This window comes from Oncorhynchus gorbuscha, unplaced genomic scaffold (assembly GCF_021184085.1).
Source record: "Oncorhynchus gorbuscha isolate QuinsamMale2020 ecotype Even-year unplaced genomic scaffold, OgorEven_v1.0 Un_scaffold_1038, whole genome shotgun sequence".
Taxonomy (NCBI): domain Eukaryota; kingdom Metazoa; phylum Chordata; class Actinopteri; order Salmoniformes; family Salmonidae; genus Oncorhynchus; species Oncorhynchus gorbuscha.
In genome coordinates, this window is record NW_025745944.1 from 165,818 (window position 1) to 190,655 (window position 24,838).

At 47.9% G+C, this 24,838-nt stretch overlaps 3 protein-coding genes across 8 annotated transcripts in view; all 3 read left to right on the forward strand.

Annotated features, from left to right (window-relative positions):
- ctnnd1 (catenin (cadherin-associated protein), delta 1) overlaps positions 1-8,291 on the forward strand; it is a 58,898-nt gene extending 50,607 nt beyond the window's left edge. For 4 of the 6 annotated variants that reach the window (XM_046336396.1, XM_046336397.1, XM_046336402.1 and 1 more), the window contains 4 exons: positions 125-172; positions 253-335; positions 4,444-4,498; positions 5,829-8,291. In XM_046336396.1, coding sequence (XP_046192352.1) covers positions 125-172; positions 253-335; positions 4,444-4,498; positions 5,829-5,890 — 248 coding nt within the window. In that variant the 3' untranslated portion in view covers positions 5,891-8,291. Of the gene's footprint in view, positions 1-124; positions 173-252; positions 336-4,443; positions 4,539-5,828 lie in introns of all 6 variants that reach the window. The other 2 variants (XM_046336398.1, XM_046336399.1) reach the window with 2 other exon arrangements.
- Positions 8,292-19,270: 10,979 nt separating this feature from the next.
- Positions 19,271-21,927, forward strand: LOC124021085. The gene is made up of 2 exons (XM_046336414.1): positions 19,271-20,547; positions 20,821-21,927. Exons 1-2 carry the CDS (start codon positions 19,896-19,898, stop codon positions 21,180-21,182), a joined length of 1,014 nt encoding a protein of 337 aa, XP_046192370.1. The 5' UTR covers positions 19,271-19,895; the 3' UTR covers positions 21,183-21,927.
- A 486-nt stretch (positions 21,928-22,413) lies between these two features.
- On the forward strand, positions 22,414-24,384 carry timm10 (translocase of inner mitochondrial membrane 10 homolog (yeast)). Its single transcript, XM_046336415.1, has 2 exons — positions 22,414-22,641; positions 23,362-24,384. Exons 1-2 carry the CDS (start codon positions 22,571-22,573, stop codon positions 23,552-23,554), a joined length of 264 nt encoding a protein of 87 aa, XP_046192371.1. The 5' UTR covers positions 22,414-22,570; the 3' UTR covers positions 23,555-24,384.
- Positions 24,385-24,838: the final 454 nt, after the last annotated feature.

Consider the following 24,838-nt stretch of genomic DNA (forward strand, 5'->3'; position numbering starts at 1 on the left):
AAACCCACACACTATAACCCACCACACTATAACCCACCACACCCCCCCCCCCTTTTCTCTCTCCCGTCTTCCTTACCACCCTTTTCTCTCCCTCATCCTGTGACTGTGTTTGTTTGTTTGTCAGGAGGAGGAGACAAGAGAGACATGATTCCACTAAATGATATGGGACCAGGTATGTCTGCACACACACACACACACACCAACGCACACGCCTAAACACACAGCTGTTAACAGGCCTTGGCTGTCTTCCAGATGCCTACTCCACACTGGACCAGAGGGGGAGGAAGAACACTCTGGACAGAACACTGGAGCCTGCTGACAAAGACACAGCACAGGTACACACTCACACAGAGCATGTTCTCGCATGTCTCACTAAATACTGTGGTTAGCTTCTTTTCTCACAAACGATTTCTCACTTAACTTCTGACACTAACCCACTTTATCAACACTCTCTCTTCCTCTCTCTCTTGCCCCTCTCTCTCTCGCCCCTCTCTCTCTCGCCCCTCTCTCTCTCTAACCCCCTCTCTCTAACCCCCACTCTCTCTCCCCCCTCTCTCTCTCGCCCCCTCTCTCTATAACCCCTCTCTCTCTCTCTTCCCCTCTCTCTCTTCCCCCCTCTCTCTCTTCCCCTCTCTCTCTCTTCCCCTCTCTCTCTCTCCCCCTCTCTCTCTCCCTTCCCCCTCTCTCTCCCTTCCCTCTCTCTCTCCCTTCCCCTCTCTCCCCTCCCTTCCCCTCCCCTCTCTCTCTCTTCCCCCTCTCTCTCTCGCCCCCTCTCGCCCCTCTCTCTTCCCCTCTCTCTCTCTCATCTGATTTTTCTGGTTTTCATATTGTTCGTTCTGAACACACCCGTCTCTCTTTCTCTCACTCTGCTTCAACCCACCACCTTTCTTCCCTCTCCCCCCCCCTCTTCTCTCCCCTTTTCCTCCCCGTTTTTCTTTCTCCTCCCCGTTCTTTCTTTCTCCTCCCCGTTCTTTCTTTCTCTCCTCCCCGTTCTTTCTTTCTCCCGTTCTTTCTTTCTCCTCCCCGTTCTTTCTTTCTCCTCCCCGTTCTTTCTTTCTCCTCCCCGTTCTTTCTTTCTCCCCCCCGTTCTTTCTTTCTCTCCCCGTTCTTTCTTTCTCCTCCCCTTCTTTCTTTCTCCCCGTTCTTTCTTTTCTCCTCCCTGTTCTTTCTTTCTCCCCCGTTCTTTCTCCCCCCCGTTCTTCTCTCCCCCGTTCTTTCTTTCTCCTCCCCGTTCTTTCTTTTCTTTCTCCCCCGTTCTTTCTTTCTCTCTCTAAATCCTCCCCGTTCTTTCTTTCTCTCCCGTTCGATTTCTTTCTTTCTTTCCCCCCCGTTCTTTCTTTCTCCCCTCTCTTTCTTTCTCTCCCCGTTCTTTCGTTCTTCTCTCCCGTTCTTTCTCCCCGTTCTTTCTTTCTCCCCCGTTCTTTCTTTCTCCCCGTTCTTTCTTTCTCCCGTTCTTTCTCCCCGTTCTTTCTTTCTCCCCCGTTCTTTCTTTCCCCCTCGTTCTTTCTTTCTTTTTCTCCCCCGTTCTTTCTTTTCTTTCTTTCTCCCCCCGTTCTTTCTTTCTCTCTCCCCCCGTTCTTTCTCTTTCTTTCTTTCTCCCCCTTCGTTCTTTTCTTTCTTTCTCCCCCGTTCTTTCTTTCTCCTCTCCCCCGTTCTTTCTCCTTTCTTTCTTTCTCCCCGTTCTTTCTTTCTCCCCCTCCCCCCGTTCTTTCTTTCCCCCCTCCCGTTCTTTCTTTCTCTTTCTTTCGTTCTTTTTTTCTTTTTCTCCCCCCGTTCTTTCTTTCTCCCCCTCCCGTTCTTTCTTTCTGAACACCCCGTTCTTTCTTTCTTTCTCCCCGTTCTTTCTCCCCGTTCTTTCTTCTCGTTCTTTCTTTCCCCTCCCGTTCTTTCTTTTCCTCCCCGTTCTTTCTTTCTTTCTTTCTTTCTTTCTCCCTCCCCGTTCTTTCTTTTCCTCCCCGTTCTTTCTTTTCTCCCCGTTCTTTCTTTCTCCTCCCGTTCTTTCTTTCTCCTCCCGTTCTTTCTTTTCCCCCGTTCTTTCTTTCTCCCCCCCCCGTTCTTTTTCTTTCTCCCCCGTTCTTTCTTTTCCTCTCCTTTCTCCCCGTTCTTTCTTTCTCCCCCGTTCTTTCTTTCTCCTCCCGTTCTTTCTTTCTCTCCCCCGTTCTTTCTTTCTCCTCCCCGTTCTTTCTTTCTCCCCTCCCCTCCCCGTTCTTTCTTTCTTTCTTTCTTTCTCCCCGTTCTTTCTTTCTCCCCGTTCTTTCTCCCCCGTTCTTTCTTTCTCTCCCGTTCTTTCTTTCTCCCCCGTTCTTTCTTTCTCCTCCCGTTCTTTCTTTCTCTCCCGTTCTTTCTTTCTCCCCCGTTCTTTCTTTCTCTCCCCGTTCTTTCTTTCTTTCTTTCTCCTCCCCGTTCTTTCTTTCTCCTCCCGTTCTTTCTTTTCCTCCCCGTTCTTTCTCCCGTTCTTCTTTCTTTCTCCCCCGTTCTTTCTTTCTTTCTCCCCGTTCTTTCTTTCTCCTTCTTTCTTTCTTTTCTCCCCGTTCTTTCTCCCCGTTCTTTCTTTCCGTTCCCTTCTTTCTTTCTCCCCGTTCTTTCTTTCTTTCTTTCTTTCTCTCCCCGTTCTTTCTTTCTCCTCCCCGTTCTTTCTTTCTTTTCTCCCCCCGTTCTTTCTTTCTCCCCCTTTCTTTCTTTCTCCCCGTTCTCCCCCGTTCTTTCTTTCTCCTCCCCCGTTCTTTCTTTCTCCCCCGTTCTTTCTTTCTCCCCCCCGTTCTTTCTTTCTCCCCCGTTCTTTCTTTCTCTCCCCCGTTCTTTCTTTCTCCCCCCCGTTCTTTCTTTCCCCCCGTTCTTTCTTTCTCCCCCGTTCTTTCTTTCTCCCCCCCCGTTCTTTCTTTTCTTTCTTTCCTCCCCCCTCCCCCGTTCTTTCTTTCCCTTTCTCTCCTCTTCTTTCTTTCTTTCTCCCCCGTTCTTTCTTTCTCCCCGTTCTTTCTTTCTCCCCCGTTCTTTCTTTCTCCTCCCCGTTCTTTCTTTTTCTTTCTCCTCCCCGTTCTTTCTTTCTCCCCCCCGTTCTTTTTCTCCTCCCCGTTCTTTCTTTCTTTCTCCCGTTCTTTCTTTCTCCCCCCCGTTCTTTCTTTTTCTTTCTCTCCCCGTTCTTTCTTTCTTTCGTTTTCTCCCCCCGTTCTTTCTTTCTCTCCCCGTTCTTTCTTTCCCCCCGTTCTTTCTTTCTCCCCCGTTCTTTCTTTCTCCCCCGTTCTTTCTTTCTCCCCCGTTCTTTCTTTCTTTCTTTCCTCCCCGTTCTTTCTTTCTTTCTCCCCGTTCTCCCCGTTCTTTCTTTCTCCCCCGTTCTCCCGTTTTCCGTTCTTTCTTTCTCCCCCTCCCGTTCTTTCTTTCTCCCCCTCCCCGTTCCCTTTCTTTTTCTCCCCCCCCCGTTCTTTCTTTCTTTCTCTTTCTCCCCCTCCCCCGTTCTTTCTTTCTCCCCCTCCCCGTTCTTTCTTTCTCCCCTCCCCGTTCTTTCTTTCTCCCCCTCCCGTTCTTTCTTTCTCCCCCTCCCCGTTCTTTCTTTCTCCCCCGTTCCCCTCCCCGTTCTTTCTTTCTCCCCCCCCGTTCTTTCTTTCTCCCCCTCCCCGTTCTTTCTTTCTCCTCCCGTTCTTTCTCCCCCCCCGTTCTTTCTTTCTCCCCCCCGTTCTTTTCTTCTTTTTCGTTTCTCCCCCCGTTCTTTCTTTCTCCTCCCGTTCTCTTTCTCCTCCCCGTTCTTTCTTTCTCCTCCCCGTTCTTTCTTTCTTCTTTCTTTCTCCTCCCCGTTCTTTCTTTCTCCTCCCCGTTCTTTCTTTCTCCTCCCGTTCTTTCTTTCTCTCCCGTTCTCCCCCGTTCTTTCTTTCTCCCCCCCTTTTCTTTCTTTCTCCTCCCCCGTTCTTTTCTTTCTCCTCCCCCCCTTTCTTTCTTCTTTCTTTCTCCTCCCCGTTCTTTCTTTCTCCTCCCCCGTTCTTTTTTTTCTCCTCCCGTTCTTTCCTCCCCCGTTCTTTCTTTCTCCCTCCCGTTCTTTCTTTCTCCCCCCGTTCTTTCTTTCTCTCCCCGTTCTTTCTTTCCTCCCCGTTCTTTCTTTCCCCCCCCGTTCTTTCTTTTCCCCCGTTCTTTCTTTCTCCCCCCGTTCTTTCTTTCTCCCCCCGTTCTTTCTTTCTCCCCCGTTCTTTCTTTCTTCCCCCGTTCTTTCTTTCTCCCTCCCCGTTCTTTCTTTCTCCCCCCGTTCTTTCTTTCTCCCCCCCCCGTTCTTTCTTTTCTCTCCCCCCCCGTTCTTCTTTCTCCCCCCCCGTTCTCTCTTTCTCCCCCCCGTTCTTTTCTTTCTCCCCCCCTCTCTCCCCCCCGTTCTCTCTTTCTCCTTCCCGTTCTCTCTTTCTCCTTCCCGTTCTTTCTTTCTCCCCCTTTTCTCTTCTTCCCACCTTCTCTTCCCCCTCTCAGGGAGGGCTGTATGAGGAGAGGCGGGACTCTGTTCCTCTCATGGACTCTTATGACGGTTAGGCCACACCCCCCCACACACTGCATGTGAACGCATGGTATGTGTGTCCACCGACTGAACACCTGCCTCTCTCACTAAACCGCATGGCCTAACTAACCTCTGTGTGTCCCCCCATTGTATTGGTGTTTGTTTCTTGCTCCCTCTGCTGGTGATTTGTATATTTGATATAGTATGTTGTTGATCTTGTGTCCTGATGTTCGTTTCATTTGTTTCAAGTCTGTATACATATGGAATTTTGTCTTGTGTGTGTTTGATCTCTTTTCAAGCATCTGTGTCATGTATTGATTGGTGATGTTTAGGCTGTGTGTGTCATGTATTGATTGGTGATGTTTAGGCTGTGTGTGTCATGTATTGATTGGTGATGTTTAGGCTGTGTGTGTCATGTATTGATTGGTGATGTTTAGGCTGTGTGTGTCATGTATTGATTGGTGATGTTTAGTCTGTGTGTGTCATGTATTGATTGGTAATGTTTAGGCTGTGTGTGTTCATGTTGTCTGTGTGTGTCATGTATTGATTGGTAATGTTTAGGCTGTGTGTGTTCATGTTGTCTGTGTGTGTCATGTATTGATTGGTGATGTTTAGGCTGTGTGTGTCATGTATTGATTGGTGATGTTTAGGCTGTGTGTGTTCATGTTGTCTGTGTGTGTCATGTATTGATTGGTAATGTTTAGGCTGTGTGTGTTCATGTTGTCTGTGTGTGTCATGTATTGATTGGTGATGTTTAGGCTGTGTGTGTCATGTATTGATTGGTGATGTTTAGGCTGTGTGTGTTCATGTTGTCTGTGTGTCATATGTATTGATTGGTGATGTTTAGGCTGTGTTCATGTTATCTGATTGGTGATGTTTGCTTGTGTGTTCATGTTGTCTGTGTGTGTCATGTATTGATTGGTGATGTTTAGGCTGTGTGTGTCATGTATTGATTGGTGATGTTTAGGCTGTGTGTGTCATGTATTGATTGGTGATGTTTAGGCTGTGTGTGTCATGTATTGATTGGTGATGTTTAGGCTGTGTGTTCATGTTGTCTGTGTGTGTCATGTATTGATTGGTGATGTTTAGGCTGTGTGTGTTCATGTTGTCTGTGTGTGTCATGTATTGATTGGTGATGTTTAGGCTGTGTGTGTCATGTATTGATTGGTGATGTTTAGGCTGTGTGTGTCATGTATTGATTGGTGATGTTTAGGCTGTGACAGATTGCCTTCACTAGCAGGTTCTGTGTCCTCTCAATCCTCTAAGTTTATACAGCTGGTTAATGAGTTGCACTCTTACTACAAATATTGCACATGGTAGTAACCCTTCTCTCTCTCTCTCTGTCCTGGTGTTCCCACAGAGAAACTGATAGTGTGCATCACTAGAAGAGAGCAGCCTCTACCGGCCTACTGCCCCTGCTGAACCTCTGGACACTCACTGAGGGACCACTGACTCCACTAGAACTGGACTCTCTCCTTCTGTCTCCCTTTTTCTCTTTCCTTTCTCTCTTTTTCCTCTCCTCTCAATTTCTAAATCTTCTTTCCCTCTTATCTCTCTCGGGGTCTGTGACATAAGCCACTTGCATGACCTTCAGCCTTCCTCACCTCCCTAGCTCTCCCTCATTCCTCTATTTAGACTGTGACTTTTAGCCACTAAAGGAACACCATGGACTCCTGACATCCCTCTTCTACCTGTCGACACTACTATGACATAAGACCACTTCTAATTTAGTAACTCCTCCCACCACAGTGACACACTAACCCCCAACACTACACTAACTCCTCCCACCACAATAGGGACAGTTGTGACTTCATCTGGGAACCACAGTAACAAAGCTAATCAAAAGGGAACTGTTGGAATGGGATTCAAACTGTAACTGAACTTAAACTGACAAACCCCTTTTTTTACTGGAATGGTTAAAACTGCGTTTCTACAAGTGATTGTGAAGATTTCCAGTCAAGGTTTTTTTTATTTTCTTGTGATAACTAATTACCACTAAACTTCTGTTTCCCAACAAAGAATGAATGTTTGTTGATCTACCGCCGGTGTTGCTTTGGTCTTTGTTGGAGGTGTGATTGCTGAGTTGTGGTTCTGACTACAGTGATGAACACGTGCCAAACTACACACCACTATTGCAGTAACTTTCTACTACAGAGTATTTCTGAACACTGCTTCTCTTCTCGGAGCCATCTGTTGTGATGTTCTAGTGTATATGACATCATTGGGTGATGTCACAGGCACTGGTGTGCCATTGGGCAGTGTTGTGGGAATGTAAGTAGCTTGACGACCACTTTAACATTTTACACATGGGTCTTGCGTCACAGAACATTCTTGATCGTCTGTTCTGCAGATTATATTTCTATGATTTTCAGCCTTGTATTAATAGACCAGTGAACCGTTTCGGCTCTATTCAATACATTTCTATCTTCAGCGTCATTGTTATACCCCCTTTCTCAACTCGCTCTGGTTCTAATGGTTCTCCTGAAGCTATGGGAGAAACCACAGATTTGATTGTTGATCCAGTGACTGCATTTCTTTCAATCTGCAAATCTCTATATATATATGAATGTGTAAATATGTGATCGCCTTCAACTACGTCTGTGTGGCTCATGGCTAACTGGAGTGCCTCGTTCGTTGGTGTTTTTAAGGTGGGATGGGGGTTTTCCCTGGGGGTATCATTCACTAGCAGCAACATTCCAGAACATTGAATCCAAATGGAATGTATAGAACAGTTTTTGTGTGTTCCGCATAATAACACAATGGAATGTATAGAGTTGATATGATTGATGCTCTGCATATGGAACAGAGAGAACCATTCTAGTGCCATACGTTCCACGTCAGACTGGATGGTTCCAGCCTACTGAACATCTACCCTACTGGACTGGCTGGTGTCCATGGAGACCACAGAACACTAAGAGGGGAGAGGACACATTTAGCTGGTTGTTTCCCCCAGACTGAGTTCCTTTAGTACCGTAGACAACATTATTATTCTCAGTGCAGAGTAAGATGTAGATATTTTCTCAGTAGATTAAAGCACTAGGGGTAAAAGCGTTTCTTGGTTCCTTTGATTATTTTCATGCCAATCCAACACTACAAATGGTCAGTCTCAGAAAAATGTAAATGAGTTGCCTTGTAACCAGATATAGTCCTAGAATGAGATGATCTAGAACTGATACAGGAAATGATGTGGGAGTGGAATCCAATGGGAAAGTGGGACTAAAGAGGGGCGGAGCATAAAATTAAATTAGCAAGATTTGTTTAAGTGCAAAGACCTGATTTTGATTCTAGTTGCTATTTAAAAAATAAATAAAATAAAAAGCAAATTTAACTATATATAGAAGATAAATATTTGTTAATTTTACTGGTTTTATGTATTGTTTTTATATTTTATGATTTGGGTTTATTCGTCTTGCAGGTATTGTGGGTGAACGCATATGCAATCAGGTTTATTTTTGAATTGAGAAACATTTATGGTTTATATATTTTAATTAAAGAGAAAACAAGCAAAACACAATGTAAAATCAATTTTGCATTCTAAATGATCCCCTATTCCCAATATAGTACACTACTAAATGGCCTGATATGGCTCTGGGTGAAAGTAGTTAACTATATAGGGGACAGGGGGACATTTAGGAGACAGTCCAACTCTCAATTTCTGTCAACAGTTTATTATTGGAACGCTGATCTAAAATGTGATTCTGGATGAAAACCTTAATCTCTTCTTCTATGCCTTGGCTCTTAATGTTGCACATTTCTCTCATGAATGGAATATGTAACAAGCAATACTGTTTATAATAAATAAAATAAAAAGTGCTTTTTTCAATACTGGCCTTGACTTTTTTTCTCTAGCTCTGTGTGATTTGAGAAATGCATGTGTCGCAGTAAATGTTAGTAGTTCTCGCTGTACAGTTGTACTCTTCATAAACACAAACATCAATCATACCGTGTTGAGACGCTGAAATCAATGGGTGAAGTAACGCACGCCTCTGATTGGCTAAAGTCAACAGAATACTTTTCAACATTGAACTGAAGATTTCAACAGGTTTGCTCTTGATCAGATCAAATGGCTCTTCCGCTGAGTGCGGTACGACAGACGTTGATTATCAACGACGAGCCGAAATGACCCCATGATTCGGATGCGCAGGCTTGGCTTCTCCCACGTTAACTACGCATGAACACGCACGATCGCCCCTCGCGATTTTGACGTCGAAGAGAACTCCTTTCTGAAGTGTGACGTCAGTCCGTGAATTTGACCACGTTGTGGGAATATGTCAACATTAACTATTTGAAACAAATTGGTTGGCGATATTCAGATTTTCGAGAAAGCAAGTCACTAGAAAAAAAAAGCCCTGACTGGCATCGAAAAGGTAAGCATGTGCATTAGCTAGCCGTCCAGCTAACACATTTAGCTAACGTCACCAGACATTTCGTTTCTAGTTCCCCGGCACGAGTGTGCTGAAAAGTATACATATTAAACTCATTTACATAGAAAGCTGTACCACACTTGCAGTTGTTTGAGAACGAGATGAATGTGCACTAATGCAACACATTAACATTTGTGTTTTTGATTGTAGGCCTATTGTCAGTGTGTCTTTTAAGTGGAGGTCGCCCACAACACGCTTTGAATTGCATGGCGTTCCAACGGAACAAGCTGTCTTTTCTAGCAAAAACACTGACTAACAAGTGATACAAATACCTGAACTTCTTTTATTCTAGTTATGAAACGAATGTGTTAACTAATACATGACAAAAGAGTCCCAAATGTAAAGTACTAGCCACTCACCCCGGTGGTGTGTATTTATGGAGGCCAAGGGAAGCCAGGATTACCCAAGAAAAAAAATAACATTTTCGTATTTCTGTTTCATAATTTTCCTTCAATTCGCAAGAGGCTGAATGGATATCACAGGAGAAAGCATCCGAGCGAGCGAAACAGCGCCCCTCTGTCTCTCTACGTGCAGGCCATCTATCTGATCCTGTCTGGTCCAAACAAGTATGACATTGTTGCTGCCCGTAGCATCTCACAACCAACTTCACACCTTGTCTTTTCAGCCCAGTCTTCTCCAAGCACGACATTTTGAGACAATGAATGAAAATCCGGTTTTACCATTGTTTCACTTCGTCAAATGCTGTATACCGTCAGAACGATCTGCATTTAAATCTCTCCCCCATTTTCCCCTGCCTCCCCCCTTCTCCCCTACATCCCTTTCTATCCTCTAAACCCCACAACTCTATCCCTCTCCGTGCTACCCACTGCCTCCCCCCTTCTCCCCACATCCATTTGTCCTCTGTCTCCTCTACCACTCTATCCCCCCTCTCCATTCTACCCAATAGCCCCTCCCCCAACCCACCCCTCCCTCTCAGGGTGGAGGCCAAGAAGAGGAGGATGTGGAGGTACCGTCTGCCTGGCTTTGAGTTGAGGCTCCTGGAGGAACTACAGAGACAGAAGCACAACAGTCTCTACTGTGATACCCTGTTACAGACTGATGGTGAGGGAGGAGGGGAGTGATGGAGAGACTGCAGTCTACTGTGATAACCTGTTACAGACTGATGGTGAGGGAGGAGGGGAGTGATGGAGAGACTGCAGTCTACTGTGATACCCTGTTACAGACTGATGGTGAGGGAGGAGGGGAGTGATGGAGAGACTGCAGTCTACTGTGATACCCTGTTACAGACTGATGGTGAGGGAGGAGGGGAGTGATGGAGAGACTGCAGTCTACTGTGATACCCTGTTACAGACTGATGGTGAGGGAGGAGGGGAGTGATGGAGAGACTGCAGTCTACTGTGATACCCTGTTACAGACTGATGGTGAGGGAGGAGGGGAGTGATGGAGAGACTGCAGTCTACTGTGATACCCTGTTACAGACTGATGGTGAGGGAGGAGGGGAGTGATGGAGAGACTGCAGTCTACTGTGATAACCTGTTATAGACTGATGGTGAGGGATGAGGGGAGTGATGGTGAGATGCAGTCTACTGTGATAACCTGTTACAGACTGATGGTGAAGGATGAGGGGAGTGATGGAGAGACTGCAGTCTACTGTGATACCCTACTACAGACTGAGGGAGGAGAGCGAGGGGGGGGGGTGGACTCAATCAGAGCATCCAGTCACATTGGGCCCCTCGCTCCACCTTCCAGTCACATTGGGCCCCTCGCTCCACCTTCCAGTCACATTGGGCCCCTCGCTCCACCTTCCAGTCACATTGGGCCCCTCGCTCCACCTTCCAGTCACATTGGGCCCCTCGCTCCACCTTCCAGTCACATTGGGCCGCCCGCTCCTCTCACATACTCTGGAATCAATGGAACGGTGTCAGACACATGGAAACCACATTGGAGTCCATTCCAGTCATTAAAAGTAGCCTGTCCTCCTATAGCTCCTCCCACCAGCCTCCACTGGTCTCTACTGTGATACCCTGCTATAGACTGATGGTGGGAGGGAGGGACAGAAACGAAATTATGTAAAGTAACCAAATGATTGATGTAAGTTAGGGAGACCTAATGAGGTTTAGATTGAGGATAGTAAATAAATGGATCAATCAAATCCAACTGCCATTCTTCCTCTCCTTCCACATGCCCTTATTTCACACCTAAACCCCAGTAGGCCTTCATCACATTTCCTAACCTGCATTATAAATGTAGCTAATGATGTCACATTTCTCTCTTCCCACAGGATTGTCAGTCCCGGCCCACAGCTGCATCCTGGCTGCCCTGAGCCCCTACCTGTCCAATGCCCTGTCCAACCAGTCATCCCCCCTCCCGGCTGGGCAGAGATGGCCACTCAAGCTCCAGGCTGTGAAGGCCCAGACCCTGCTGAAGCTGGTGGATCTCCTGTACTCCGGAGAGCTGGAGGGAGAGGGCACCATGGAACAAGAAGAGGTTATGGCCGCTGCCTGTAAGCTGGGCATAGGCCGCTTGGTGGAGGGGTGGAAGGACCGGGGGAGGGAGGGGGAGGGGGAGGAGGAGAGGAGGTGCAGTCTCAGAGATGTGGGGGTGCAGACGGAGGGAGGAGAGACACAGGTGGGGGCGTTGGTGGAGATGGGGACACAGACTGTGGACTGTAATGGAGGTATTTACATGGCTTTCCTCAGTCCTCTCCCTGATGCTCTCCCTACACCCCTCCTACTAGTCCAGAGCAGCAGTGAAGGCCAGCAGCACACAACTCACACGGCACCCCCTTCCCTGAGTCCCCAGATTATGACCCCCACTTCACACCCCAGTTCCACCCCACCCAGCGCCAAAGCACCGGTCAACTGTGGAACAGCTCCCTTTAGAACCCACCCTCGGACCTCTAAAGCACCGGTCAACTGTGGAACAGCTCCCTTTAGAACCCACCCTCGGACCTCTAAAGCGGAGGTCACAAACCTCTCATTGTCCTCTGTTGTCCTGAGCGGTGACATGGTCACCCAGAGTGACGATTCGGACCACCCCACGACACCCCGGGAGGAGAGTGCCATCCCAGAATGCTCTGTGGCAGAGAACGGCGTAACGGAGAGGAGGATGGAGAAGAAGAGGGAGCAGCAGCTGACATCACACACTGGGAGAGCAGAGGAAGGAGGAACAGGGGAGTGTCTGGAGAGGAGAGGTATGAGGGGATGACAGTTATTTTACACATCCTTTGGGGTTTCTAGTTATTTTCTGAATCTCATATTTAGCATGTTGTTTATTTGTGTCTGTGTCATGTCCTGTAAAGTGTGTTGCCGTGTATAACTGCACTGTAAATAAGATGTGATGTGATTGTGAGGTGTGGTTGGGAGGAAGTGGCTGAGCGGACAGAGGCTGGAGAACACTCAGATCTCCATCAAGGTCAAGCTGAGGAGGAGGACCAGGGGACAGGTAGGTGGGGTGTCCAAAATGGCACCCGTTTCCCTAAGTAGTGCCCTAGTTTTGACCAGGGCCCTGGTGAAAAGTAGTGCACTGTGTGGTGAATAGGGTGCCATCTTGGATGTTGAGTTTTTCTTTGCTAATGTGTGCCTCTGCTTGCTGTCTGGAGTCCAGGCTGGGTTAATGTAAAACCCCTTATTCTCACTCTTTTGATCTAAAAACTGCTTTATCAATACATTTGATTGATTGTTTAACAGCTGTGGGAGCTGGTCAGTGGGCAGGAGACGGACGGAAGCATCTCACCTGGTCAGGGGCAGGAGAAGGACGGAACCTTCTCACCTGGTCAGGGGCAGGAGAAGGACGGAACCTTCTCACCTGGTCAGGGGCAGGAGAAGGACGGAACCTTCTCACCTGGTCAGGGGCAGCAGAGGGACGGAACCATCTCACCTGGTCAGGGGCAGGAGAGGGACAGAACCATCTCACCTGGTCAGGGGCAGGAGAGGGACAGAACCATCTCACCTGGTCAGGGGCAGGAGAGGGACAGAACCATCTCACCTGGTCAGGGGCAGGAGAGGGACAGAACCATCTCACCTGGTCAGGGGCAGGAGAGGGACAGAACCATCTCACCTGGTCAGGGGCAGGAGAGGGACGGAACCTTCTCACCTGGTCAGAGGCAGGAGAGGGACGGAACCTTCTCACCTGGTCAGGGGCAGGAGAGGGACGGAACCTTCTCACCTGGTCAGAGGCAGGAGAGGGACGGAACCATCTCACCTGGTCAAATGCAGGAGAGGGACAGAACCATCTCACCTGGTCAAATGCAGGAGAGGGACAGAACCATCTCACCTGGTCAGAGGCAGTTGGTCCTCGCTGCTCTGAAGAAGGTGAGTGACACAGTAACTATGAAACTGTTCTAACACTTCCAATGCCATTCTAACTGATTGTTGTCAGTCAGCAAAGAGATTAATTTGAGGGCTACATTTTCACTCTAGAACATTTTTGCCCATGAGTTTTGATACAGTGACTAGCCGTTACCATGTTAGGAAGCCATTGAGGGGTTTCTGAATACCCTGTCCATTATTCAAGTTAATCTGAGCTGTCAAAACAGCAGCACAACAGCAGGTGAAACCCTGTTCAGGTGAAACCCTGCTGAAGACAGAATAGGTGTGTAAACGTTAGTATATAAATGTAATGGAGCCATGTGGTTTATCTTCTCTAAGTGTTCTAAAATGTCTCCTTTTATTCTGTCACGGCAGGAAACGCATGATCGCATGAGGACAAGACAACTACCACGCCAGCCTCTCCCCCCGCCCCAGTCCCCAGCCCTCCCCCGGTGCTCTAACCTCGAGACAGCTTTCCTCACCCCTCCACCCCGATCCCGCCCCACCTCCAAAACCACCACCGCCCAGTCAGCCTCCCTCAAACACTGCAGCTCCACCCATCATCCGACTCCACACTCAACACATGAACCACAGCTCGCCTTGTCCCAGCCTCCGGTACCTTCATTTATTTGATGATAAATAAAATAAAAACAATTCAACCACACATTTGAAAATGATCCAGGTTAACACAGAAATGTGTAACAACATATATCCGTTGTGGTCGTCTTGTTTTGGCCGGCAGGTAGAGGATTCAGACGAGCAGATTGAGAAGATGCTGGAAGACATCATGATGGGGTTGAACATACTGCCCCCTGTGATTCTGGATGGGGACTGCGACCAACGCCACCATCTCCAAAGCCACGACAGACCGTCGGCCTGCTCCTGCTCGCATCATCCCGTCCACGCAAGGCACAGCGCCGTTGGCTCGGCTTCTCGTTGCGTGTGTTCCCATGGCTACGCGACAGGAAGTGATGATGCGTCGTCAACTGAAACAGGTATGTTTTGTAACATGTTATGTGATTGACCACCTTTCTCTACTGTTGTATCTACATTTACATTTACATTTAAGTCATTTCTGAGAAGACTTCATCTTTACATTTAGCAGATGTTCTTATCCAGAGCAATTAAGGTTAAGTGCCTTGCTAAAGGGCACATCAACAGATTTTCCATCTAGTCAGCTTGGGGATTTGAACCAGCAACCTGTCGGTTATTGGCCTAGCGCTCTTAACCCTAGGCTACCTGCTGCCTTGAATCTGAACCAGGCTCCTTGTTAACTATGTTGTAAGGCTTTCTAGCGACTTAGGTCAGTGTTTCCCAAATCCAGTCCTCCAGTACTCCCAGCAGCCCAACTCCAGTCCTCCAGTAACCCCAGCAGCACACATTTGTGTTGAAGCCCCAGACAAAAACGCCTGATTCAACTTGTCAAGGGCTTGATGATTAGTTGACAAGTAGAAGCAGGTTTGCTGTTGGGGGTACTGTAGGACCAGAGTTGGGCTGTTGGGGGTACTGTAGGACCAGAGTTGGGCTGTTGGGGGTACTGTAGGACCAGAGTTGGGCTGTTGGGGGTACTGTAGGACCAGAGTTGGGCTGTTGGAGGTACTGTAGGACCAGAGTTGGGCTGTTGGGGGTACTGTAGGACCAGAGTTGGGCTGTTGGGGGTACTGTAGGACCAGAGTTGGGCTGTTGGGGGTACTGTAGGACCAGAGTTGGGCTGTTGGGGGTACTGTAGGACCAGAGTTGGGCTGTTGGGGGTACTGTAGGACCAGAGTTGGGCTGTTGGGGGTACTGTAGGACCAGAGTTGGGCTGTTGGGGGTACTGTAGGACCAGAGTTGGGCTGTTGGGGGTACTGTAGGACCAGAGTTGGGCTGTTGGGGGTACTGTAGGACCAGGACCAGAGTTGGGCTGTTGGGGGTACTGGAGGACCAGAGTTGGGCTGTTGGGGGTACTGGAGGACCAGAGTTGGGCTGTTGGGGGTACTGGAGGACCAGAGTTGGGCTGTTGGGGGTACTGGAGGACCAGAGTTGGGCTGTTGGGGGTACTGGAGGACCAGAGTTGGGCTGTTGGGGGTACTGGAGGACCAGAGTTGGGCTGTTGGGGGTACTGGAGGACCAGAGTTGGGCTGTTGGGGGTACTGGAGGACCAGAGTTGGGCTGTTGGGGGACTGGAGGACCAGAGTTGGGCTGTTGGGGGGACTGGAGGACCAGAGTTGGGCTGTTGGGGGTACTGGAGGACCAGAGTTGGGCTGTTGGGGGTACTGTAGGACCAGAGTTGAGAAACACTGACTTAGTCTATGTATGATAAGTCATGTACATTTTAAATGCTTGCCCTTCCTCAATTACTCACAGCATTGCTTGCACTTATCTCACGTGTCATCCATTACAATAGATTGATATTAGCACCCACACTTAGCTACCACCAGGCTGACCTCTATCTCTGTCTTTCTCTCTCAAGCCTTCCACTCCATCACCTCCTCCCATTTCGTCACCACGACAACCTCCTGCACAGTCACCCCTGACCTTTACCTGGACCCACAACCTCTGACCCCTCACCAATGTTCCACCTATCACCCCTCCACCCCCCTCTCTCATCCTCACCCCCACTTCTCCTGTAATGATTACTCCTCTGACTGGGCCTCCTATTGTTCAGGTGTCCAGTGCTCTTCTGAGAACGCCAAGAACCACCAGAACTCTCAAAACCAGGAACTCCAGAACCGGAACTCCAAGAGCCTGGTGTTTGGATGTGGTGGCAGCAGCAGCATCATGCCAGTCCACTCAGGCTCTTCACCAAGGCGTCCCCACCAGTCCCTTCCTCAGAGCCAGGCCTCTCTACTTTACGCAGGGGAAGAGGACCGAGATCCAGGGTTCTGGAAGGGTTCTTCCCAGACAGGCGTTCCGTCGACATACAGAGACCATGTTTGTAATCTGTCCTCTGCGGATTGTCTGTCGTCCAATGGAGACACTACTCCAAGTCATGTGAATGGAGACACTACTCCGAGTCAAGTGAATAGAGGGACCATCCCAAGTCATATGAATAGAGAGGCCATTCCAAGTCAGAGTCCGAGTCAGGCCACTACGAATCAGGAAGTTCCACAAGAAGAGGAACCTTCGGTCACCCCCGGTTTCCTACCCCCCTCTGAAACTGATGCTTCTGAACCACAACATCCAGCATGCCCACCAGATGCCTCTCCCTGGAAAGGACTACATTTCCCAGAACTCCTTTCACTGCTGTCTCCAGGAAGTGAAACCCAGCCTTCCCAATCTCCTCCTCCACATTGGGAAGAGCTACGCCTGCCAAAATGTCTCTCACCTTTAAATTCACCGAAACCCTTACCCTCACCATCTCCGGCGAAACCCTTCCTTAAATCCCCATTCCGGCATCCTGTAACTCCATTCCATAGAATCCCTCAGCTGTCAAAGCTACCACCTTGGCTCTGCTGCACTCCGAGAAGACTACAGTTTCCACTGAGCTCCATGATCCACTCTCCACGCTCCCCAGGAAATCTGTGTGAATCTAAAAAATGCCTTGGTCTGCCGTGGGAATCCAACAACAACTCCGAGCAGATGACTGATGGTCAATACAAGGCTAGCATTAGCAACAACTCCGAGCAGATGACTGATGGTCAATACAAGGCTAGCATTAGCAACAACTCCGAGCAGATGACTGATGGTCAATACAAGGCTAGCATTAGCAACAACTCCGAGCAGATGACTGATGGTCAATACAAGGCTAGCATTAGCAACAACTCCGAGCAGATGACTGATGGTCAATACAAGGCTAGCATTAGCAACAACTCCGAGCAGATGACTGATGGTCAATACAAGGCTAGCATTAGCAACAACTCCGAGCAGATGACTGATGGTCAATACAAGGCTAGCATTAGCAACAACTCCGAGCAGATGACTGATGGTCAATACAAGGCTAGCATTAGCAACAACTCCGAGCAGATGACTGATGGTCAATACAAGGCTAGCATTAGCAACAACTTCGAGCAGATGACTGATGGTCAATACAAGGCTAGCATTAGCAACAACTCCGAGCAGATGACTGATGGTCAATACAAGGCTAGCATTAGCAACAACGCAAGACTGACCGGAAAAGAGGACGAGGAGAAAAGGATGAAGGTCGCGACCACCACTACGGGGCGAAGGCTTGAGAAAGCAAAGGCGAAGATAAGAGAGGGTGATGAAACCTGGAAGCCCCACAGTAACAGGAAGAGAATCCGTGTGAGGAGAAAGGAGGGTTTGGAGCCGGAGCAGGGGCGAAGGACTGAGACACCAAAAGCAAAGACAGAGAGGAGACAGGAGGATGAAACCTGGAGTCAACACAGGAAGAGAATCCGTGTGAGGAGAACAGAGGGTTTGAAAGCGGAGCAGGAACAATCAGAGGACAGTGAGACCCCAGAGCCTCCTCTGAAAAAGAGTAAACGCAACGTCTCTACAAAGATAGAAGATAGTCCTTTAGTGAGGACTGAAAGGGTGAAACTCAACGACAGAACGAAGACTGAGAACGGACAAGTGAAAATAAGCCTCTGCTCTGTCAGTCTGTCAACCAACAATGTCTTAGCGAGAGAAAGATTAGGACGGTACCTTTCCAACACCTCCACAAAGTCTTTGTCCAGCCTTAGGGAGGAAGCCAACCCACCTCCAGAAGGAAGGGAAACGGGGAACCCAGTAAGGGTGCTCCGAGCCAGGGATCGAGATGTGAAACGCCCTCCTAACGTTTGGACCGCAACCGGGAGCTGCTCCCCAGTAAAACTTCACCAAGAAGACAAGCAGTCCAACATGTCTTCTGAAACTCCCAGTCCCTCCTTCTCCGGGTTTCAAGCTCTGGCCAAAGCAGTTGGACTGCTCCAAATCCCACCAACACCACCCCCGAAACGGAAACGTGGTAGACCCCCCCGTAAGATACGACCAGGAAAAAAACAGGTTTCCCAGGCTGGTGGTTTATTCCCCACCAGTGCCATGACAACGGGCATCCAGGACATGGAAGCTGTAGAGCACAAAAAGGAAAGAGAAGGAGAACCGCAGGGAAAGGAAAGAGGAGAACCGCGGGGAAAGGAAAGAGGAGAACCGCGGGGAAAGGAAAGAGGAGAACCGCGGGGAAAGGAAAGAGGAGGAGAAGGAGAACCGCAGGGAAAAGAAAGAGGAGAACCGCGGGGAAAGGAAAGAGGAGGAGAAGGAGAACCGCAGGGAAAGGAAAGAGGAGAACCGCGGGGAAAGGAAAGAGGAGGAGAAGGAGAACCGCAGGGAAAGGAAAGAGGAGAACCGCAGGGAAAGGAAAGAGGAGGAGAAGGAGAACCGCAGGGAAAGGAAAGAGGAGAACCGCGGGGAAAGGAAAGAGGAGGAGAAGGAGAACCGCAGGGAAAGGAACGAGGAGAACCGCAGGGAAAGGAAAGAGGAGAACCGCGGGGAAAGGAAAGAGGAGGAGAAGGAGGAGAACCGCAGGGAAAGGAAAGAGGAGAACCGCGGGGAAAGGAAAGAGGAGAACCGCGGGGAAAGGGAGGAGAAGGAGGAGAACCGCGGGGAAAGGAAAGAGGAGAACCGCGGGGAAAGGAAAGAGGAGAACCGCGGGGAAAGGAAAGAGGAGGAGAAGGAGGAGAACCGCGGGGAAAGGAAAGAGGAGGAGAAGGAGGAGAACCGCGGGGAAAGGAAAGAGGAGGAGAAGGAGAACCGCGGGGAAAGGAAAGAGGAGGAGAAGGAGGAGAACCGCAGGGAAAGGAAAGAGGAGAACCGCGGGGAAAGGAAAGAGGAGAACCGCAGGGAAAGGAAAGAGGAGGAGAAGGAGAACCGCGGGGAAAGAAAAGAGGAGGAGGAGGAGGAGAACTGCAGGGAAAGAAAGGAGGAGAACCGCAGAGAAAGAAAAGAGAAGGAGAACCGCATAGAACGAAAAGAGAACCTCAGAGAAGGAAAAATGGAAGAGAACCGCAGGGAAAGGAGAAAGGAGGAGGGGAACCACAGGTAAAGGAGAAAGGAGGAGGAGAACCTCAGGGAAAGGAGAAAGGAGGAGGAGAACCACAGGTAAAGGAGAGCAGAGGAGGGGAACCACAGGTAAAGGAGAAAGGAGGAGGAGAACCTCAGGGAAAGGAGAAAGGAGGAGGAGACCCACAGGTAAAGGAGAGCAGAGGAGGGGAACCACAGGTAAAGGAGAAAGGAGGAGGAGAACCTCAGGGAAAGGAGAAAGGAGGAGGAGACCCACAGGTAAAGGAGAACAGAGGAGGGGAACCACAGGGAAAGGACGACAAGCGAAAGAAGTGCAGTAAAAGGGTGAGGATCAGGGAGGGACATGGCAAAGGAGAGAGAGCAGAGTTGTTCCAGAGACTACCCGTGTCTAAATCTAAAACAGTTGCTCAAAAGCCTAGCTCGCAGACCACTTCCCCCAGTACCCATGAAGAGCAGGTTCCTTCCAACTGTTCAGGGATTGGAACCGGAACCATTCTGCAACCCCAGCCGTCTGGTCAGCCACAGAACTCCAGTCCAAAACGATCTGGAGAGACTGAATCAGACAGAGACCCATTGAGACCCCCTGCTGTCAAGCGGACCCCCTCCGAGGGTCGGGCACCCACTGTGTGTCTCAAGAAGTTCCAAGAACTCCTGAAGCACAGGCACCAAAACACAAGGAAGTCCACCAAAAGCAAGCAGACAAAAGAAAGTGAAACTGAAGATCAGAAACAAAGTCAAAGAAAATTATTGAAACCCAACGAAAGTGACAACGGTCAAAATGAATCAAGACTGATGAACAAAAACACAAGTTCTTCCCAGCCTCTAGAAAGAGAGTCGGCCATTAGACCAACCGTTGATAATGACGATCAGACCAACCGAACAGAGAGCGACCATCCAGAGGAAAAAGATGGAGGACACAACAGCAGCACTTGTGGACAGGAGACAGAGTATCAAGATCTCATCTACAAAGAGACTGAAAGAGAAAACGTTGAGGATAGAGAACATTTTGAGAACACAGGAAACGTTTTAGACGGGAAAAACGTGGATGCGTCAGGAGACTTTTTCAAACTCCGAGAGGAGCTGGCTACCTTATCAAGGACAAAGGACATGGTGGATCCTCATCGGAGCGACAAAGGCAACGAGGAAGGAAGAGATCTGGTTTCCAAGGAGAACAGAGAGAGGGAAACAGACTTGTCTACAGAGACAAACCAGAAGACCGAAAAGGGAAAAGGATCCGTGGTGGAGGCGTATAGAAGTGTCATCATCCAAGAGGTGGAGGAGAAAATGGAGGATGGATATTTGGAGATGGAGATCTCCAGCGAGGAGTTGGATGTGGTTGATGAGGTCCAGCAGACGTTGGGCTACGCCGGGGCTGAGGAAGTGAGTGGGGAAGAGGAGGAGATAGATGTAGAGGAGATGGGTCCAACGATGTATCCTGATGCAGGTAAATCCATTTGAACCTGAATTATTTTTCAATTTTGAGGGACATTTTGAAGTGGATTTAATAGGTGACATCAATAAGGGATCATAGCTTTCACCTGGATTCACCTGGTCAGTCTGTCATGGAAAGAGCGGGTGTTCCTAAAGTTTTGTACACTCAGTGTAGTAGTAGATCGCTACTGGCAGTTGCTTTTCATATTTTTATCTAGTTTGAGCTTAAATACTCTCAATTATGTTACCTCTTTCAAATGTTTACGATGGGTTTCTTCATTCGTAGCTTGGCAAGAGGGTCCCGGTGCCAGAGAAGTGGACCAAGTGAGTTCCACCATGGCCAGCTTCAGAGGCATCACCCACATCCACCTCCCTCAGAAAATCAAAATGGCGACCGCTGCCCCCGAGATGGCCGACGTGAGTATTCCGACCCCTCTGGAGGCAGAGCCTTTCACGCTGACATCACGAAGGCTTACCACGGGGTCAACAGGAAGTTGGGAGCCAGAGGAGGAAGAGGACGTGGAGGTGGACGTTCTTGAGTGGTCGCCGGATGTGCGACCAAGAGTGTGGGGAGCGGGACTTGAGCAAGGCGTCACAGAACTGACCGAGGAAGACGAGATAGACGTGATGGGAGAGGAAACGGACTGAGTAAGTGGGATGGTGTACTCTTAGGGACGTGTTCATTTAGAATCCAGTAAAAAATAAAAAAATAATACAATGTTGCCATTGGAGAACGCAAGTGTGTATTCTTCAACAGAAAGGCTAGCGTTGCATGTATGTTCTTCATTGGAAATGTTTGTTATTTGCAACAGATTCTAAACAGTGTGTTCTTGAGAAGAAAGGCTACCGTTCCTATGCAACCTCCCTGCTCCTCCTCTCCACACTGTTAACTATCGGAGCAGCCCCAACCTTCCACACTGACTTGATGAGACTAACTCACTAAATGAGGGTCTTGCTATATAAAAGAAACAACCTTTGTTGATTGTGATTTTGTTGTTGTTTTTGTTGTACTGTTCTTCAGCAGAATGCCTTATGAGCCCTAGACTAGAGACTCGGCAAACGCAGCTACTCTTTTGTTACATTTCAGGGCCTGTATTGACAGCTTCTCAGAGTACGAGTGCAGATCTAGGATCAGTTTTTCCTTTCAAGTCATAATGAGTAACAGGGCCTACTCTGAGACGCTGGTGAATACTGGACCCTGGTGTTCATGCTGGTTCTTTTGATACCTTCAGAATCAGTCAGTGTCCAATCAGAAGCACTTAAATATGTTTACATCTGCCACTTTTGACAAGTTCTTTATTTGTAGCTTCATTGTTTGTATAAATTTGTAAATTAGAAAGAAGGCCTGTCATTTAAATATAATAATTGTGTTGTAATAAAATGGCTTTCTTGACCACAGCTGTCCAATAGATTTGTCATCTCAAGCACGGTCATTTTGTATTTGCTTAAACCTAGCTATTGAAGTAAACATTTAACTTAGTTTCACAACAGCCCTATTCTACACTCAACATAAATATATATACTCATGTTCAATGTTTGCTCACATTCCATTCCAATGTTCTAGTCTCCCAGTCAAACCACTCTTGTTCAAACAAAAATTTGTTTGTTTTATGTTCTGTTGGGGCCATAATGAGAATGGACTGTCACATGCTGTCTCGGAGGCCTAGTCCCATTACTTTAACAATGCATCCTTACTTTCTACCTCCCTTGAAAATGTGCTCGCTGAACATGGCACAGGATAAGTTGAGCAATTTTTTCTTATCAGATTTATTGTGTCAATCATGAGGTAAAAGTGAAGGATCAAGGATGCATTGGAAAAATATTAAAAACTGTCCCATTGATTTGACAGCTGTTTGAATGCGCAACTTTATTGACAGCGGAAGTGGTTCTTGAGAGCGAAGGAACAACACACGTGTTTTCCTCAATCTGAAGGTTAAATAAGCCGGTGGTCGGGTGTGTTTGTTGGCCGCTGAGAGTGGTCGTTTGGACGGTTCTATTTTGGAGAGAGTACGGTCTGGAGCGGACACAACGCAGACATGGACCCAGAGAAAGCACAGCAACTGGCGGCGGAACTAGAAGTGGAAATGATGGCTGATATGTACAATCGGTAAGAACGGCTAACTAGCAATGGAATGTTAGCTAGCCAGTTGACGTCCTTTCTCCACTGAAATGCTAGAATGTGCTAATTACAGTGTAACACGCTGCATTTGCATGTAGCTTGCTAGCTAATTTTGACTTGTCGTATTTAGCTTTTTGGTGGTGAGTTAAAAACATCATGTTAGATGGATTCTCCGGCTAGCTATCTAGCTTTATAGCGTTAGCTAGCTGTCGTGCTACTGAACGTCAGACCGAATCAATCGATTTAGAATAGAGTACTATTGTATAACGCACACACTCGACTACATTGCTGCACATGCAAAAGCAAAATCAAAGGCAAGACCATCCCTAGTTAGTTAGCTAACTAAGTCATGTTATTTAGAGCTCATTCAAATGGAACTGATTTAGTTAGCTAGTTATATTGCCAGCTAGGAGTGCACACATTGACTTTTCATAACAACCAGAATGAAGAGTTCTATGACCTTGCACATACATGGAGATTTTGATTTCTTGCATCCTGTCTCCTCTCTTTCTCAAAACATCAGAGGGAAGCGAGGAGAGCACTGGAGGAGAGCTCATCCCAATGCTTTCCTGACATTCCTCTCTCCTCTCTTGCCTTCTGAGGTTTTGACAAGGAAAAAAGGAAAGCTTGAGATATACAGCCCTCATCTTTATCGTAATCTACAAGGTCTTAACGCCCTCTTCTTTCTCTCCATCTTCCTCCTCGCAGGATGACCAACGCGTGCCACAGGAAGTGCGTGCCCCCCCACTACAAGGAGGCAGAGCTGTCTAAAGGGGAGGCGGTCTGTCTGGACCGCTGTGTGGCCAAGTACCTGGATCTACACGAGAGGCTGGGCCGCAAGCTCACCGAGCTCTCAGTTCAGGACGAGGAGATGATGAGGAAGAACGCTATTGGACAATAATATATATATATTTTTAGGGAGGGATGGGGGTGGGTTAGTGCTAGGGTTACCATGCTTTCGGTGCGGGGGATAGAGGGAGTGATAGGGTGGGATGGAGCGATGGGGTTTAATAAACGTATGGCTCTTATGGAGGGGATGGAGTTGCCGTCCAGAGTGGGTTGGGTGTGTTTAAAGAGCAAGATGCTTGGAAGGAAGGTTTGTGATTATGGTGTGGATTGGGATGGATGAAGCCTGTTTTGCGTGAACAGTGGTTGCACTTGTGTTTTGAGCCAAGATCTTTTTTTTTTTTTACCACAGCAAAGACACTAATGTGCATAGTTAACTATTATCTGTTCAGCCAATCAGTGCTCTCTCAGCATTGTGTGTGTAGCCCTTTTTAGTTATGTGGGCGTGTCAGAAGTGATGACGAATTGAGAAATCCCCCAATAATGTTTGACAAAATGCTTTCATTGTTCCATAGTGCAGTATTCTTCAAGCCATTCCTTAGGGGGACCCTGGGAGATGCTCCTATCTGCTCTAGCCATGGACTAATACACCTGTCTCAACTGATGAAGGACACCTGTTGGGCTTGTATCAGTGTCTCAGAGTAGGAGTGCTGATCTAGGCTTTATGAGTACAGGCCCTTGTCCCGTAGGAATAGATGGAGACACTGCTGTAGTCAATACGAGGACCATGCCTGTCATTTCTTTACATTTTGATCAGTCTCAGTTTGTTCATTGGCTTTGTATTTTCTTCATGTTGAAACTGTTCTAATGTTGTACAAAGTTTTCTTTTGTGACATTTAAAAAAACGTTTTTGTTTTAAATCTGAATAAATATTGTTAGAGTATATATCTTAGTTTTTAGTTATACGTTCTACACTGTATTTTCTTCACAGTAATACAATAACACTTGTACTTATTATTATGTTCCAAATGGCACCCTTTTTCCTATGTAGTGCACTAATTTTGACCAGAGCACACTGGTCCATGGTCAGAAGTAGTGCACTATATAGGGAATAGGGTGCCGTTTGGGATGTATTAGCCTTATTCAATGTTAAACATTGCAGGAAATAAGGTGTTCAATCTCAAACATGTTTACTAGTAGACTTGTATGACGTTTCCCTCAGTTTCTTGAAACCACCCTCCCATTGCAAATAAAATCAACTGTCAATTTCAAGGGTCATATTGGCTTTACAACACACAAGAGCAGTCAATGCACTGCACGTTGCTTTTTCGAGATGGAACCAACATTTCGTAGGCCGATGTATACCATGCGTATCGCGTACATATAACTAATACAACTT

What these genes read in the sequence shown, in the direction of transcription:
- LOC124021085 (XM_046336414.1), top strand. Translation starts at nt 19,896, where the DNA reads ATGAACAAAAACACAAGTTCTTCCCAGCCTCTAGAAAGAGAGTCGGCC. An exon ending in AACGATGTATCCTGATGCAG is followed by an intron (nt 20,548 to 20,820) that starts GTAAATCCATTT and finishes CTTCATTCGTAG; the next exon opens with CTTGGCAAGAGGGTCCCGGT.
- timm10 (XM_046336415.1), top strand. Translation starts at nt 22,571, where the DNA reads ATGGACCCAGAGAAAGCACAGCAACTGGCGGCGGAACTAGAAGTGGAA. An exon ending in ATGGCTGATATGTACAATCG is followed by an intron (nt 22,642 to 23,361) that starts GTAAGAACGGCT and finishes TCCTCCTCGCAG; the next exon opens with GATGACCAACGCGTGCCACA.